The sequence below is a fragment of the Cyanistes caeruleus genome, chromosome 20, assembly GCF_971803275.1.
Source record: "Cyanistes caeruleus chromosome 20, bCyaCae1.hap1.1, whole genome shotgun sequence".
Lineage (NCBI taxonomy): Eukaryota > Metazoa > Chordata > Aves > Passeriformes > Paridae > Cyanistes > Cyanistes caeruleus.
The window spans coordinates 6,316,812-6,332,812 of NC_141720.1; the positions used below are offsets into that span (position 1 = coordinate 6,316,812).

A 16,001-nucleotide genomic window follows, 5' to 3' on the forward strand; every position below is an offset into this window, starting at 1 on the left:
CTGCGCTTGTGGATTATCACTTCATAATGCGAGTTAGCATTTAAATAAATAGCTGCGATGTAGGAAATTAGAGAGGTTTACAGTCTGAGGCAGCAGCATAATGAAGGAAAATACCACAGCAGCTGAACAGGGGTTGGGAGAGATGTGATGAGGCAGAGATTGAGGGGTTTTTTTTCTTTCCCCTTTTACCTTCTAGCAACCAAATTTGGACTGCAGCAGGGAAAATATGGGTCAAAACTCCAGCAGAGCAAGAGCCTTTTGTAATGGCTGAACACGAAGGGAACATGGAGAATTCTTAAGCACTTAAAATGTCTGATTTAGCAAATATGATGCAATTAGGAAGTGACTTTTTCCAGCCAACTCGTGGTTGCCTCAGAAGGTTGCCCCTTTAAAAGCAATTGGGCTGCTCATGTATGTCATACCTGAGGGGTACCCAACCCCTTATGTTCTATAATTTAAAAAATAAATAAAAAAATAAATAAATAGAAAGAATTGGAGAGAAAAACAGCAGAACAAAGCAGAGCTGGAATTGTATTGAGAAAATTTGGTGGGTAAAGCAATGAGGGAGTCGGATGTAGAATTATGGGGAATTTTAGAGAAAGTGAAGAAAGTGAGCATTAATTTGTAAGCCACATAACTTTTGCTATGTTTTTAGTGCCATTAATAAGATCAACCTATATGAAATGAGAGTTTTTAAGCATTAGCAGCAGCTCCTCATTGCTAATTCAGCCCAGTTTCACAATTATTGTCCTAAATGTAAAAAATTATGAAGACAGGGCAGGGAAAAACCTCATGACAGCTCTTTGGAGGATTAAGGCTCTCTCCAGTGCTTGCTGATCTTGCATTTGATGTCACTGCTGCTTTTTCTGCAGGAGAAAACTCTGAGCAGAAGTCAACCTTGTTTAACTGGCACTGAACTCCTCAGGAGCTAAAAACAGGCACCAGTGGGCTCAGGACCCTTTGGTATTTGCCTTGCAGAGCAAGGTTGGGCTTCCTAGCTGAACTAGGAAGTTCAGCTATCACAGCTCCCTGCTTGCTCTCACACACAAAATGTCAAAATCCTGGATATTTTTTTCAAAACCACTGGAAAATCATAGAAGCCTTGACAGCCTTGACCAAAGTCCAGCCTTAGGCAGGAGTAAAGTTATTAGTTACCTTAGTTCCTGGAGAAAGCCTGACACATTAGGATTTCACAGCAGCTGGCTCTAAGTGTAAGGGGCAGGGTGTGATTTTGCTCCCTGGGCTTTGCAGTTACATTTCAGCAGGTTGAATACATTTTGCTGTAGGACAGAGCAAATTATTTGGGCAGGTTCTTGCATCAGCACAAGGCCCTCGGTGCTTAATGGGAGTTGTGCCCAACTGACAGCATGATTTGAGAAACCGCTGTATTTAATACTCTTCAAGAGCGGGGGTCAAACTGTCTCATCATTTACGTCCCTCCAATCCTGCTGATCCCAGGGGAACTGCACTACCTCTGAACCCGACAGGAATGAACATGGGCAACTGGACTGAAGTCTTCTGGAAGAAGATTTCTGCCTGGACTCCTCAGGATTCAGGTGGAGCCTGCAGCTGCTGCTTCGAGACACATTTCACCCTGCAGAGAGTTCAAGTCAGCACAGCAGGAGCCTTGTTTCATCCTATAATTTTCTATTCCAACATGTAGTGTTTAGAAAGTGAAAAAGGGACTGATCCCACTCCAACCAACATCTGAAAGTTTACAGCTCTTCATCGCTCCACAAGTTTCCAGGTGCTAAAAGAAAGGCTCTGGGGGCCAAACTGTAGCTGTGCTCAGCCCAGAAGTGGCACTGTCCTCTGGGACATAATTGCATCTCTGTTATCACTTTGTCTTCTGAACCAGGCAGGAGTGGCCACAGGTGCTCCTGAGCCTGATAAGCCTCAATTTCTCTGGACTACAAGCACACAGAAAGCAGCTCTTCTGTCCCAGCTGCAAGGGCTGTTCAGGTCTAAGAAAAACCTGGCAGAAATCTTGAATTCTGAATGCAGGAAATAGGACTGGAAGCCCCAGGACTGGATTCCTTCGGGGAGATGATGCCACGTTTTTTTACAGAATCACCTTTTCTTCCTAAATGGCATTTTAAATAATAAAACTGGAAGCTGCTGCATATCTTTCCAACTGATCTACTAATCATATTTCTTCAAATTTTATATCCCTGACCCTTGTAAAGGGATTGCAAGGAAGGCATTTTTTAAGCTGCATTTTAAATAAGTCAATATGAAAGCTCAAAATTATTTAAAGCTTCTTAAATAGGATTACATTTGATTTCTTGTGGGAATAGTGGGGGATAGTCTAGTAAAGACGTTCTGTCCTGCTGAGGTTTTATTACATTAAAGAAACAGCATCCTTTTTTAACAGCAAAAACTTTATCTATTCTCTAATGAAAATGGAGATTATTCTGCACATGAGGTGGCTGAAGTTGGTAAGTTCCTGCATCTTTGATCAGAGATTAGAGTTTCTCCTTGAGTGAAAGCCAAGAGATTCCTGAACCAGAGGTTCACCTGAATTTAACAAGTGTCTCCTCATCTAAAATATTTGAATTTTCTTTTAGGAGGCACCACAAGTGTATTGACTTCAGACAAATTCTGCTGTGAAATAACAGCTAGCTCTCAAGGCAGCCAGTATCTCATTTGCAGCCAGGGATTTAATTTGGCCTAAGAATCAGAGGTCTGTGCTGCTGGGGAACTATTTTACTATATAGGAAATGTCATATCCAGTCTGCTCTGAAAGGCCCACAGTCAAATTCTCAACTGAATTCAACTCCTTTAATGTCAGTGGAACTTATATGAAGGCTATACTGGCAGCACTTAGCTTAGTATGTTCTATTGCACCCAAATAAAAGCAAGGGAGTTAAATAAAAACTACCTCTATGTGGTTGGAGCAGCAGCAGGGAGTTACATGGTGTAAGCAACAGCTTCACCTAGCTGAGTTGCTCTGGACATAATCTGGGCCAACATCTGGCCTTGAGAATATAAAGGGATTTTTCTTGAAGTAGCAGATGGGGAGGTTCAAAGAACAGATATTAATAAGGATGAAACACAAAGAAAAGGTCAAAACTGCTGAAAGGGGACAGAGCCTTGAAAAAAAAAAAAAAAGGAAAAAACAATCCAAAAAAAAGGCTATTGTCCATTCTCTAACAATTAGAGAATGTTCTATTATTCTCAAGTAGCCCACACCCCTCTCAGCTAAACCTCAGTGTCCTCACTGAAGCCACTCATTGAGCAACAGCATTCCCTGGCAGAATTTGACTTCAGGCTTTGCAGCACAGCAAGTATCCCCAGGGCTGTAGTTCTCTGGGGAGTGACAACCCCACTACACTCTTTCCAGCTCCTCTCTGGCCCTACTTTTCTCTGGGAAGTCAACAGCAAAGATGGTAAAATTGCTTTTTTTTTTGCCAAGGTGCTGTGTGCTATTCTGCCCAAATTACACCCTTATATTCCAAAACTGCTGCCACATCAAAGAATTGTTTTCCTGATTTTCCCACACTGATCTGTCCATCCACACCTCCCGTGTTCCCACTGATGTTGCTTGTAGGGAGAGCAAGGACTCAGAGAGGTCCTTTTCCATCCAGCTGCTCCAGGACCACCCCATGGTGTCCCAAACCTCCCTGCCATTGTCCCTGCATGTCCCCAAATCTATCCCAGGCTCATTCTGTCTCTTAGAGCCAAATGATGCTTGTAGCTCAAGAAAAATCAGGCACAGGTAAGACCTCACCCAGCTGTAGCTGTAACCTGCACATTCATTTAACCTGAATAACCTGTCCCTCCTGCCAATGGCTTTGTCTTCTGACCACAGCCCACGTTTCTTCATCAGGGCTGAGAGCAGGCAAGGGCTGATGTGAACTTCACAAGCTGTGACACCCTCTACAGAAACACATGTGCTTCTTTGACCTTCAGCGCTGGCACAAACACAGACACAAATTTCTCTTAAAGTCAGGAACAGATTTAATAGAGCAGGAGAACACAGTTTTCAATATTTCCATCTCAATTATAGTCAAACACCTCAGTGAGTCCCAGCCTTTGGGGCTGTACCTGGGCTGGCTGCTCCCAGCCTGGAGACTGTCGGCAGAATCAGCTGAAATAGCACAACTGGGCAAGGTGTTGGTGATTTATCAATGCTGAAGTAATTCATCCTGACACGGAGGCACTGAGGAGGAGCTCAGGGTCCAGCAGGTGCCCCCAAAGACCTGAGAGTTATACAGTACCACACATTGACAGTGGCAGACCTGGGATCTGACTCCTTAGCAAAAAACATCATGAGTTGGTTTTTTTTTTTTCTAAAGGCATTTTCAAACAGCAGAAGAAAGCAATCTTGTTACAGGGAAAGGCAGTTTTAACAGTTACAGTGCCCTACTGCTAAAATTGTCCCTCCAACAGCACATTATCTACTAACTCCATAAAGAGTGACTAATTCCCCCAGAATTTTGGAGGGAAGAGAATTTTTCAATGGAGAACTAGAAGGTGAATACACCCATGAAGACAAACGCAAGTATTGTGTACGCAAATACTTTCATATCTGCCTGGCCCTTTAAAACCAAAATGATAGAGTTCATTTGCATTTAGATCTCTTTGGCTCCCTCTTTTCATCTAAAGACAAATCCTCACAAAGGCTGCTTAATTAGACCAAATTAGATTTCCACCTAGTGGCTTGTCATTCATTAGAAAACGCTGTTCTTTTTTTCGGTTTTGGTAATTATAAGCTGGTCTCACAGTGTTCACTTCAGGTTCAAAGTCTGACTTGCATTCATGATTTTGTGCAGATGAGAGGAAAATCATTCAGTCACATCAAGTCTGCCCATTTTACAAGTTGGATAAAGATCATCAGCTGCAGTCTTTTATGTAATGGGGTATATTCTTTCTTAAGTCTTTAATGATTAATTGTAATAGCAATTTTCAAGACTAAAAGCTAAGTGCAAGCAGTTGGAATGCACAGTGACTGTATCAGACAGTGGCTGCTTCCCTGGACTGGGGTTTCTGTGTGAGGTTCTCTGTGTGTGACCCTTGCCTGTTGGTGTTCCAGCCCTGTTGGGAGCAAGAAAATGGCAAGGGGGTAGTGCCAGGGGTTGTGTAGGGAGAACCCCTGGCAAGTGCTGTCTGCCCTCTCTAACCCAGCGAGGGGGACACCTTACACAAAATGCGGATTCTAGAGGGGAAAATCATTCAAATCCACACCCAACACTCAAAGGCTGGTGTTTAATAAGGCTGCAGCTCCCAGGGCAGGTCAGTCAGGAGCACAGGTTAGTGGAGATTGCATTTGTAGATGTACTCTGGGTTAGCAGTGTGGCTGCCCTGTCTGGAGTATTTGTAATGAAAGGAGTTAAACTCACACCAAGATCCTTGAGCTTTGCCATTTCTGACTCCAAGGGCAGCAGTTTGCCCAACCATCACCCTTTTCTCTGGAAACAGAAAGATTCTTACACTGCTATAGAAGACTAGGATGATTTGGTCTCACTCTCTTCTCTCCCCAGTCCAAATTCCGTTCCCTTTGCTGTCCTGCATGGACACACTGATTTCCTGCCTCAGTTTCCCTTTTATTACAGAGTATTAATGCTCAGTGGCATGCTTTGAAACTTAATAAATTCGGGACAGATATTGTGGTGGTCCATCAGGCAAAACTTCCTTTGGCTTTGACATTTAACGCTTATGAAAACCTTCAAAGACAACTGCCAACTTATTATTAATAATCTCCTTGGGAGTGGAAGTTACAACAGTTGGTGCCAGGCAGCCCAGCAGCCACCAGCCCCTGCTAGGATTTCTTCTGTACTGAGAAACCCACATTTTTCATGTGTGTTTTTAGAACAACATTCTTGGTTTTGTTTTCCCTTTTTTTCTTTTTTTTTGTGAGAAAGTTTTTCCTTCCACCTTTAAAAAAAAAAAAAATCTCATCAAATTTGCCTTTCTCAAAACACTGAACATTCCCTTTCTCATCTACCTAAACCTGATGTTGAGTTACTGTCCCCCAGAGGCTTTCAGTAGCTCAGTTCTGATGTATCCCTGCACTTTGTAGCTCACTGCCTTCTTAGAGTGTAATCAAACATCAAGCTAAGTAGCAAATAAATCTCCCGATCTCATAAGCTGCACAGCAAGATCATGTAAATGCAAATGAAGGGCTTGATTTCAAGCTGTCGCGGGGGGAAGGAGGGAAAAATGCTGGGCCTTGTCACTGCAATCACTTCACTCTGCAAGTGCAGTAAATCTGCAATAATAATAGTAATGGTAGCGTGACGGGAGGCTTTACTGTACAAGGGGGTGTAATGAAAAAGGAAACAGAAGGTGGGAAGGAGGCAGGGCCTGGCAGGCTGAAAATGGCACAGAGTTTGCAGGTGTCCACAGGGCAGAGCCAGAGAGGAGAGGATGGGGCAGCCCTGGATGAGTTGGAGCACAGAGGATTCATGGATTTGCCCAGCACCCAGGGAAAGGCTGCAGAGGCAGGGATTAAGAATCCACATCTTGGTCTCTTTCTGTACCTTTCTGCATGGACACATCTCCCACCTCTCTCAGTCATCTTTAGGAAATTGATGCAATGTGTGTTGCTGGGCCATCAGCACCAGGGGATGGAAGTCTTGTAATAAAACCTGAAATCCTTAAAAATTTTGTACTTCCTTCAACCTTTGCAATGCCTCACCTCTAGAAACAGACCTCTTTGAGAGCCTTCCGCTTCCTTCACAGCAAACATTTTCCAACACTCAAATACATTTTCTACATTTTCCAACACTCAAATACAGCCCAGGGCAGCACAGATCAGAAACTACCTGGCAAAGGCTGGGGATAAGTCAGGACACCCAACAGCACTCACCTTACAGCCAACCAAGGTATCCCCACTCATCAAACACCATCAGCACTGCACCGTGACCAGTGGGAGCATGGCACCCTCAAAACCCAGCCCAGACACACCTGGTTCAAACAGAGAAGTTATCACATCCAAAAGGAAAGGATGTATCAGCCAAGCCCTTAAAGACAGTTTGAGAGAGCAAACAAAGCCTCAGTGCACATCCCTTGCAGCCCTGAGAGGTGTTGATCTCCACTGGGTGCTCTGGGAATGCTTCAGGAAAAGGTCTAGAGCTCTCTTTTCCAAAGTGGCTGGATAAACAGCATTTAGGATGCTGGATTTTCCTCACTGAGGTCGTAAAGGGAGAAAACTTGCAGAAGGTGCCCAGAGAAAATTAGGACCACCTGGGATGCAGAGAGAGACGGTTTTAATTAGAGCCAAGAGGTGGGAAATAAGGCAGAGAAATGACATCTTAATGAGGTTTAATGAAGTTGTCTGCTGATGGCCACAGCTGTCAGACAGATTGGTATTCCAGCCAAGCAGCTTTGTGACAGGCTAAACCTGAACACAGGGAATGGTGCTGGAATTGGGGGAGAAAGGGAAAAAAAAAAAGACCTTCTGCATCAACTTTGGCTCAATTTCCCCACTGCTTTATGACAGAGCACACCTATAATGCCCCAGGACAAACAAATTAAACCAGCCCATGAGCTAGAAACAGCATTTTGCTAATTCATGAATGAGAAAGGCTGTAATCTTGGATTACACTGAGCAAAATTCATTCCTGCTATATCCTTTTCCTTCTTTGCTTTTGTAGGTAAAAGATGTTGGCAGGCAACCAGAGTTCTCTGAGTTCATTGATTTTTCTTCAGGCACAGATTCTCTCCATGTTCAACATATTGGACCAGATTTTTTTTTTTTAATTAATTATCCAGCACCTTCAGCATTATTTATTCAGTGCAAAGTGACTGTAAAATGCCACCTGATCATAAAAGGAAACAGCATGCACTCTTTTTGTGATGGAGTAAACACCCAACTGTGTTAACTTCAGGTGCTCTGCAGAAGGGACTCTTTAAATCCCGTAATTTCTTCCATTCTACAGAATTTTGCACTCGAGGGTCTGGAAGCAGCTTTGCTGCAGGTTACAAACCTGTCTCCTTTCCTGCAGTTTCTGTGATTTTTCTCCCATCTGGCACACCTTTGCCACCATAGGAGATTTCTGACCTCACTTCCCTGATCCATTACCAGAACATGATCCCAAGAAAACACCTTTTCTCATGTTTCTGAGGAACATTACACCATTTCCCTTGTACATCAGTGACAACTAATCTAAAAATAGCTGTAAATATAGGAGGAGCAGATTAGCAATGAAAGCTGCTTTATCGTGTCTGGCAGCGCTTCGTGCGCGCTCGCGGCACACAGAGTGCAGATGTGGTTTGTCACTGCCTGGTGGCACCACAGCCATGGTGGCACTAAAACCCCACTCAGTCCCCTCGTGCTCAGTGCTGGACAGGAACAGTCCTTCCCTGTGCTCCAGGCTCACAGGAGGCAGGTGGGGAAATGCAGCCGTGGTTGCATCACATCACTGTGTCCTGGCTTTTAGAAAGGGCTCTTTGCAACAAAGGATCTGTAGTTTCACACAGGGCAGGTCCGTAAAGCTCATTTTCTGGTGAATTTGTGCTCCTGAGAGCCATGGAAATGCCACACCTCCTTTAGAGCATCACAGGTGTAAAAGTCTGAGGGATTACAAGCACATTTTAGAGACCTGAATAGAGAGGCCTCTGAAAAGGTGCCTGTTCTGGACAGATGTTATTAACTCTCACTCTCCAGGCAAAACGGGCTCAGTGAGAGTTTTGCCTGAGCTGAGGGTGGTGCAGAAGAGCACACTGGAAAGCAGCCACCATGCTGGCAGTGTACAAGGGAGCCATGGCTGCTCTGGGGCCCTGGCCAGGGTTTGCACAGTGCTGACAGGGAGTAAAAGGAAAATTTTGGTGTGGACAATGCCCCTACAAAAGCAGCTCCAGTGAGCTGGGTCCCTTATCAACCTGTAGAGCCTCAGCCTGCTGTGGTGGCAAGCTGGAGGTGGTTCATTTGCAGTTTCTTTTTCACTGTGTCTCTGCAGAAAGGGCTGCAGGTTCCTGAGCTAGAGTGTTCACTCTGCAGAGTGATAATGGCCATCTCAATGTCAGCGTTCAGTGGTTCACTCATGAGAAGCACCAGTGGTATTTCAGCACTTTGATTCTCCCACCAAGACCTGCCAACACCTACAGCATCCCAGCTCTTCTAACACCCTTCCCATGGAAAATAGCCTGTCCCAAAGCATCCACATCCTGCCCTCAGGGCTCCTGGGGACTCTGCTCCGGCTTTCCCTGTGCCAGGCTCTCCCCCCTTCCCACCTCTGCTGCCTCCCTCTCAAGCAGCAATGAGGTTCCAAGACACACATCCTGCAGTGACTTCACCATGGAGATGGGAAGGTGGAGACAAAGGAGTGAGGGAAGGTCAGTTAATCCCACAGACACCACCGGGCTAGGGCACACATGAGCTGGGAAAGAGTTCATTTGAAAACTAAATAGAAATGATGATATTGAGCTGAAGTTCTTTTCTGTGCTATAAACCCCAGGCTCTGCTCTCCCTTCTTCATTCCCCCTTATCCTCCTCCTGCAGCATGCCTTGTATCTTGATTATTCCCAGGCAGAAGCAGCCATGTGATTGTGCCTGGGGAAGTTTATGTCAGTTTTCTGGGAGGATGCATAAGTTGGAAATGAAGTAACTCAAAGTAAAATTAAGACTAGCTGCTGTCTCCCCAGCAGACACCACAGCTGGGCATCCCCACCAAAGGAGAGATTAACCTAACAAGAAGATTTCAAGTCCATATCTATTGAATCAGGATCCCTATTTCCAGCAAGGCTAGGTCTCCGTAAAACTCAAAACCAAACTTGTGTGAAATTCAGCATCCTTTAGGTTTCAGCTCCTTTTTGCACTGTGGCACATACTTATGCAGTGGGATTCAAGCCCCTGCCAAATGGACACTCCTGGTACTTGTGGCCATGCTCTGTTACAAACTTCTGTTTTCAGGGGCTTTATCTTACCTTGATGCTTCTCTATTCCCTTTTCTGCAGCCAGAGCTGGGGAAGCCGATGAGAAACTGCTACTCCCTTCCAGGGCCTGATTTTACCTATGGGATGTACATGCACAGGAGAGATGGAGGAGTCCCTGAAGGTAGGACACTGCCCCTAAAACACAGACCTGTAACAAAGTCCTAATGCTAGTAGGAAGTCTCTTCTTCCCACAGCTCTTCAGTACTTCTCATCAAGCTGGAAGTGCAGAACTCCAACATTTACCTACTTTCATTAATATCACCCCAATTGCTTGGTGACCAGTGAAGATTCTGTCACATAGGAAACTTTCAGAGGCTCACACAGGCAGGGAGGGTGCACCTGCAAAGGGGGATGCACCTGGGCAGTCATAACTTTGTCAGGGCTCCTGCTTTGTGCTCTCAGGGACAATTTCCCTGTCAAACCAGACATCCTGAGCAAGCCAGGGAGGAGGGTGAGAAGACATCCAATTCAGATGGGATATGGGATGCAGTTATGAAGCTGACAAAAGGAACCTTAGCTGCACAAGACCCCCATGCACGGTGCACACACTTCAATTTGCTTTCCCAAACAGGAGCTAACTGAGATGCCTCATCTTTTTCTCTATTTCCTTCCATCTCCAGCCATAGGCCACTGGGATTCAGTGAAGGCCAAGCCTCATAAAAGGGTCATGCCCCGAGACTATGTGACCATGGGCCGTAAGGCTGTGGATGAAGGCTGCACCAAAGCCCGTGAGTTTGCTCTGTACTACAAGTTCATGAACATCCGCTGCAAAGATAAGGAGATCCTCAGATATGGCTGCAAGGTCCCTCAAGACATGACTTTTGGCAGGCCACCACGGTAAGGGGGAAGATTTGGGCCCTCCTCAGAATGGAATTATCCCTTCCTACCCTCACACCTACATCTCTCCCCAGTCTCAGCTACCACAGGCCTCAAAACAGAAGCGTCCTGAGTCACAGCATCACATCTGTGTCAGATGACACTTCTGTCAGATAATCAACTACCTGAATCTAACATACATGCCACAACACAGCCTCATTTCACCTGTGGTATTAAGGGCTTGAGGCCTCTTAAAAATATCTTCAGTGCCAACCCTTTAACCTAAAGGAATATGAAGAGCTGTCAGACAGAAAATTTGCATCCCAGGGTCAGAAAATCAGAGCAACAGCATTTCTACCTGTCTGCACTGGTTGAAATTCTCTTGTGGAGTTAAAGATCAGTTCAGGTTCTTTATCCTACTCTCTCCTACATAGTTCATTGCCCTGCATTGGGCAGAAATTGGGAGCAGGATAGAGGCAAAGAAGCTTCTCCCTGTCCATGCAACTCCAGCACAAACCACTGCTCAAAGCCTCTGAAAGTCCTGCTACTGCTGGAGCCCAGGGAGGTTTCTTGCTCTGTGCAGGTCTGGACCAGACATTAGATTTTATTTTAAGAGCTAGATAATAATCACTACCAGAAAAATAACAGCTACAAATTCTAGAGAAAAGACATGATGAACGGCACCATGTATTTTACGTGATAGTAAATGGGCTTTGCATATGCAAATTGAATGGATTTTAAAATGGTATTTAATGACAATTTTCGTAGCAGACATTAACATTAATTGCATCAAAATGAAAATGTAGCATTAGCTTGCTGTTAGCTGCAAATGCCCCAGCTATAAAGCTTTATCTTTATCAGTATCAGCCCTCACCAATGTGACAGGGCTGCTCTGCAAATTGCAGGCAAAAGGGCTTTTATGTTGCAAAAGTATCCCCCAATGAAGGCCAAAATCAACATCAATTTTGCTTTATTTCTTCATAAACGGAGGTTAAATGTCTTCCTGTAAGAAGCCCAGGCATGCTTCAGAAGTTTTAAGGAAAATCTGCAGACCCCACAACGGCAGAAGTAGTGAGAAAGGGCTTTTAATTGAAAGTTATTATTGTACAACTTGCCTGCTCCTTAATAGCTACCTTTTATGCAGACTGATTGTATTTATCCCTTTATTTTAAAAGCACGTTATAGATAAAACTGAATTACTGGGATTATCAAGGAGTTGCCACAGCCATTTCAGTAAAAGTGGGAGTTTAACACACTTTTCTATGACTGGCAAGTTAAAGAGACCAATTTTGGTGAGCATTCCCAGGACAAGCTGGTCCCTGGTCACAGCTCAGCAGGTTCAGCCAGACCCATCTTCCTAAAAATGACCTGGCTGTCAATGGATTTCAGCTGGGTTTGGACTCTAAGCCCTGTTTGACTGTGATCTCATTGCTGCTACCTGGGAAGGGGCTCCCAATTAAGGCAAATGCTTGTCTGGGGGCAGAAGAAAACAGTGGCAAATGGACTTTTTTCACAACTCCAAGCACCTTTTAGAAATAACAGGTCTGGTCAATATCTCAGGTTCAGTGAAGTTTTTCAGCATGAACAGCACCTGCCTCTCATCCCCAAGCATAGACAGTGTGGCAGAGGAGGCCAGAGGGCAAAGGTGCTTTCCCATGGCACTGGAAGCAGCTGGAGACACCCTGCCTGATGATGGGGTGCTCTGGGACAGCCCAGAACCCCAGTGCAGATCCTGTTGCAGCTTTCTGCACAGTGGGAACTGCAGCTGGTGCCAGCCCACAGCCTCAGCCCTGGGCTGCTTCCCTGGGAACCCAAATACCCCAGCAGCTGTCACAGAAACGTGGCTGGGTCGGTGGGTAATGGGCAAGGGGCTTCTACAGTCCTGGCAATTCATCTCCAGCCCCTCTTCAGGCCCTGGCCTGTGCTGCTAAAGGCTTCTGTCTCCTGGAGACACCAGGGTCAGGAGCTCTCCCTAGGCTGGAGATCTCCTAGATCACCCCAAAAAGAAACAAAACCCCAAAAGCTGTGGTTGCTATTAGTGCCTTGTTAATCACTGCCTGGCCCTGCTGCTGCTCTAGCTCAGATCACCTGTGCCTCTGCTTTCTGCTCACAATGTATACATTTCATCAGGCAGCCTCAGACACTGCAGCAAGTCTGAGCTTTCTGAAGCCTTGAGGCCTCTTTCCTTTCTTTTCCTGGGATATTTACCTTCAAAGGTCACCCATACCCCTCTGTAATTCCCCCTGGGCACTTTGCAGGGGAGAGAAGCAGCGCTGCTTTTTGCTGATTCCTCCCCATTCTCTCCCTCCCTTTTCCCAGAGTAATGTTTGCTACGAATCATGTGGCCAGCTTTGTTGTGAGAGTCATAAAAAGGACATTTTTCATCTCTCCTTTTTCCTGCTCTCGCTCCCTTCTCTCTCTCAGTACCAGACAGAGATTTATTCCTTCCCTGATGCCTATGGCATTCGGAGCTGGGTGGGGTCAGGGGAGGCACTGATGGGACATAACAGATAATGCAGTTGTTCCTCAGGGGCTTATCCAGCTCCGGAGCCGATCCATCAGCAGGCAGTGCTCATGCCAAGGTCAGCAGTAACGAGGATGTGGTGGGGTCCCAGCCTCCCCCCTGGGGCACCCTCTAGCAGGGCTCCCCCAGTTCGTGCTCCAGCTCCTGAGCTCTACAAGAGCTGCCTTGTGCAACCACACTTTGCAGGAGAGGACACGTCCCACTGAGTGCAGGTGCTGGGCTAACAGCACACAGGCTCGGCGTGACCTCTCCCAGCCCTCCTCCCCACCACACACAGCTCCACAGGCTCATCATCTTCCAAGGAAAATTCCCATCTTTGAGAGTCCCCTCCAGGAGCTAAACCCCATCCACGTGCTCTGTGCATGACACATTACAGACCTGCTGAGGGTTGCTGTCCTCCCAGGTTTCTCATTCAGAATAACCCCACAGGTGTATCCAGCCCCCCATACTCTGCGATAATTGTTTTACAAGGTGGAGGCTGGAGGGCACTGAGTGGGCTGGGGTTTGATGATAATGGAGACCTAAAGGCACAGAGGGTCTGGGAAGACCTTCAGGATCTTCACTGGCATCAGTCCAGCCTGCTATTCAAGGTGCATTTGGAAACCTTAATAGGTGTCCAGGCCTACATTTATCCTCTTTTTCCGACTGAGCTTCATTGTGCACTGAAATCAGCCAACATTAAGGGATCATTTTTGGAACAAGAAACGAACACAAGGAGGTGGATGCTATCTACAGCTAGATTTTAGATGCTATTGATCTGTGCAAGGTCACACAAGGAGTCTGAAGCCAGAACACTCCAACACACAGTTGGTACCCTGAGCACCAGTTCTGTTCCCAGGAGTGAGCAGAGAGCAGAGTGCACCCTCAGCATGGACACACTGCCCAGCACTGCCAGGGCTGCTTGGAAAGAAAAGCTTCCAGTCACCTCTTGGTAATCATCCTAATTCTGCCTGCTACGCCCCAGAACCTATTCCTGGACACAAGGACTACACAGACGTGCCATCCTCTGCCATCCTGCACCTGTACCTGCTCCAAGCCCTGCATGGCCATAACCCTGCCTCCCACGGGCTGCCATGCACTTGGCAGTTGGCCTGGAGGTTGGGCTGACCTTGGGTGTGCTGGCAGGATTTCCCTGGCACTCTGTCATCCCCAGGGCTCCTGCTGGGTCCCCCCACTGCTGCCTTCACTTCAACTGTCCCTTTCCTGAATTTTACAGCCCATTTTCCTTCTGTCTTCATCTCCTGCCTCCAGTCCACCTCCCATTCTCTAAAACTGCTCTCAAGCCTTTAGCAGCTGTTTTTATCACCTTCCTGCAGCAAACTCACCTCTCCAAAGCGTTTGGTCACTACAATCTTTCTTCAAATCGTTACACTTGGCCAAGGGCATCAGTTAGCCAGTACCTCCTCTTTAATTGGTATCATTTGCAATCATCCCAATCACTTTCCCTGAGCAGGGCAATTTCTGTGCTTGTGCTCTGCTTAGCAAGTGACCTTTCCACCCAAAGCGTCTGTGCTGTTTGCACACAGCCAGAACAAAATTTAGAAACCTGCCCAAGAGGTACTGAGATATTTCCACTAACAGGTTTATTTTTGAGATACTTAAAGAACATTTCAGGTCATTAATATATGGCTGTGGAAAGAAAGCTAATCTAGATGTAGACTAACAGCAAAGATGTCAAAGAAATAATGTTGAAGAGCAGAGGGTGTTACTGGAAAGAATTCAGCAGGAAAAGCTGGACAGGCAATAAAATTGAATATTACAGCAAGTCTACATCTGACCCATGATCAGTGGAAGCCAAAGAGTGTAAAGCCACCAAAATCCTAAAGATTAAAACAAAACAAAAAAAAAAGGTTTACAGAAAAAAAAACCAACAACCACTGAGGACTAACAAAACAGATTGTAAAAATATAACACAGTGACTGGAATCACTGTCAGGCTCATGGTGACAGAGAAATGCAACCAAGTTAAAAAATACAGGACTCCCATAAGCTTGGATAATTACATATCCTATCCAATTCCACAGTGAAAGGCACTTTGTGCCTCTGCCACCATTCTCACACTGCTAAGATAAGAATTTCTATTTCAAGTGTAGTTTTCTTCTCCTGGAAACATTCCAGGCTGGGTATGTGGTCGCATCGCTATCACAGAGCTCCCAGCCTGTCTGCCTGCACCGCACCCCGGCGGCTGCAGCATCTGCTTGGGCAGAAGGACCTGTTACGCCCTTCAAAAAAATCCTGAGTGCACCATGAAGATACTGATTCCCCTCCAGAGCAGTTATTTGCTTGCTGTAAGAGTTTCTGACTGCTTCAGGCTGATGGCTTAAGAGAAAATAAACAGCCAAGTCATGGTTTGGCATAAGGTTCAGGTCCTGTGCATCAGCCACAGAGCTGGGAAAAAAAGATCTGAAGGACAGCCTTAGATCCCTTTCACCAATTGGTTTACACTGAATAGAAAAGTAATCTACTCTCAACAAAGACTGGCTGTTGTCTGTGGGTTTATGTCCATTGAATGCAGCGGCTGAAAAATTTCTTCCAAAATTTTACCATCTAGAGCTACTTCTGGCCACAAGTGGAGCTTTTTCTTTACCAACTTTTGCTTTTTCAGCCTGTGCAATGAAAACATGGTTTGGGGGGAATAACCACACTATCCCTTCTGTGAAAACAAAGCTTTTCAGCCCTCATCAACATATTTTCCTTTCAAACAAAGTCATGTTCCCACCCAGCCAGAGAGATTCAAGAATGGGATGGAGGTCAAGGGGAAAGACCTCACGCTTTGATTTCTT

General features: G+C 45.7%; 1 protein-coding gene across 1 annotated transcript in view; it reads left to right on the plus strand.

Moving 5' to 3' along the window:
- The window catches only part of CFAP77 (cilia and flagella associated protein 77), a 56,932-nt gene that overhangs the window by 23,373 nt on the left and 17,558 nt on the right, over nt 1-16,001 (plus strand). The window contains exons 2-3 of the mRNA XM_023938236.2: nt 9,901-10,000; nt 10,500-10,716. Coding sequence (XP_023794004.2) covers nt 9,901-10,000; nt 10,500-10,716 — 317 coding nt within the window. The remainder of the gene's footprint in view (nt 1-9,900; nt 10,001-10,499; nt 10,717-16,001) is intronic.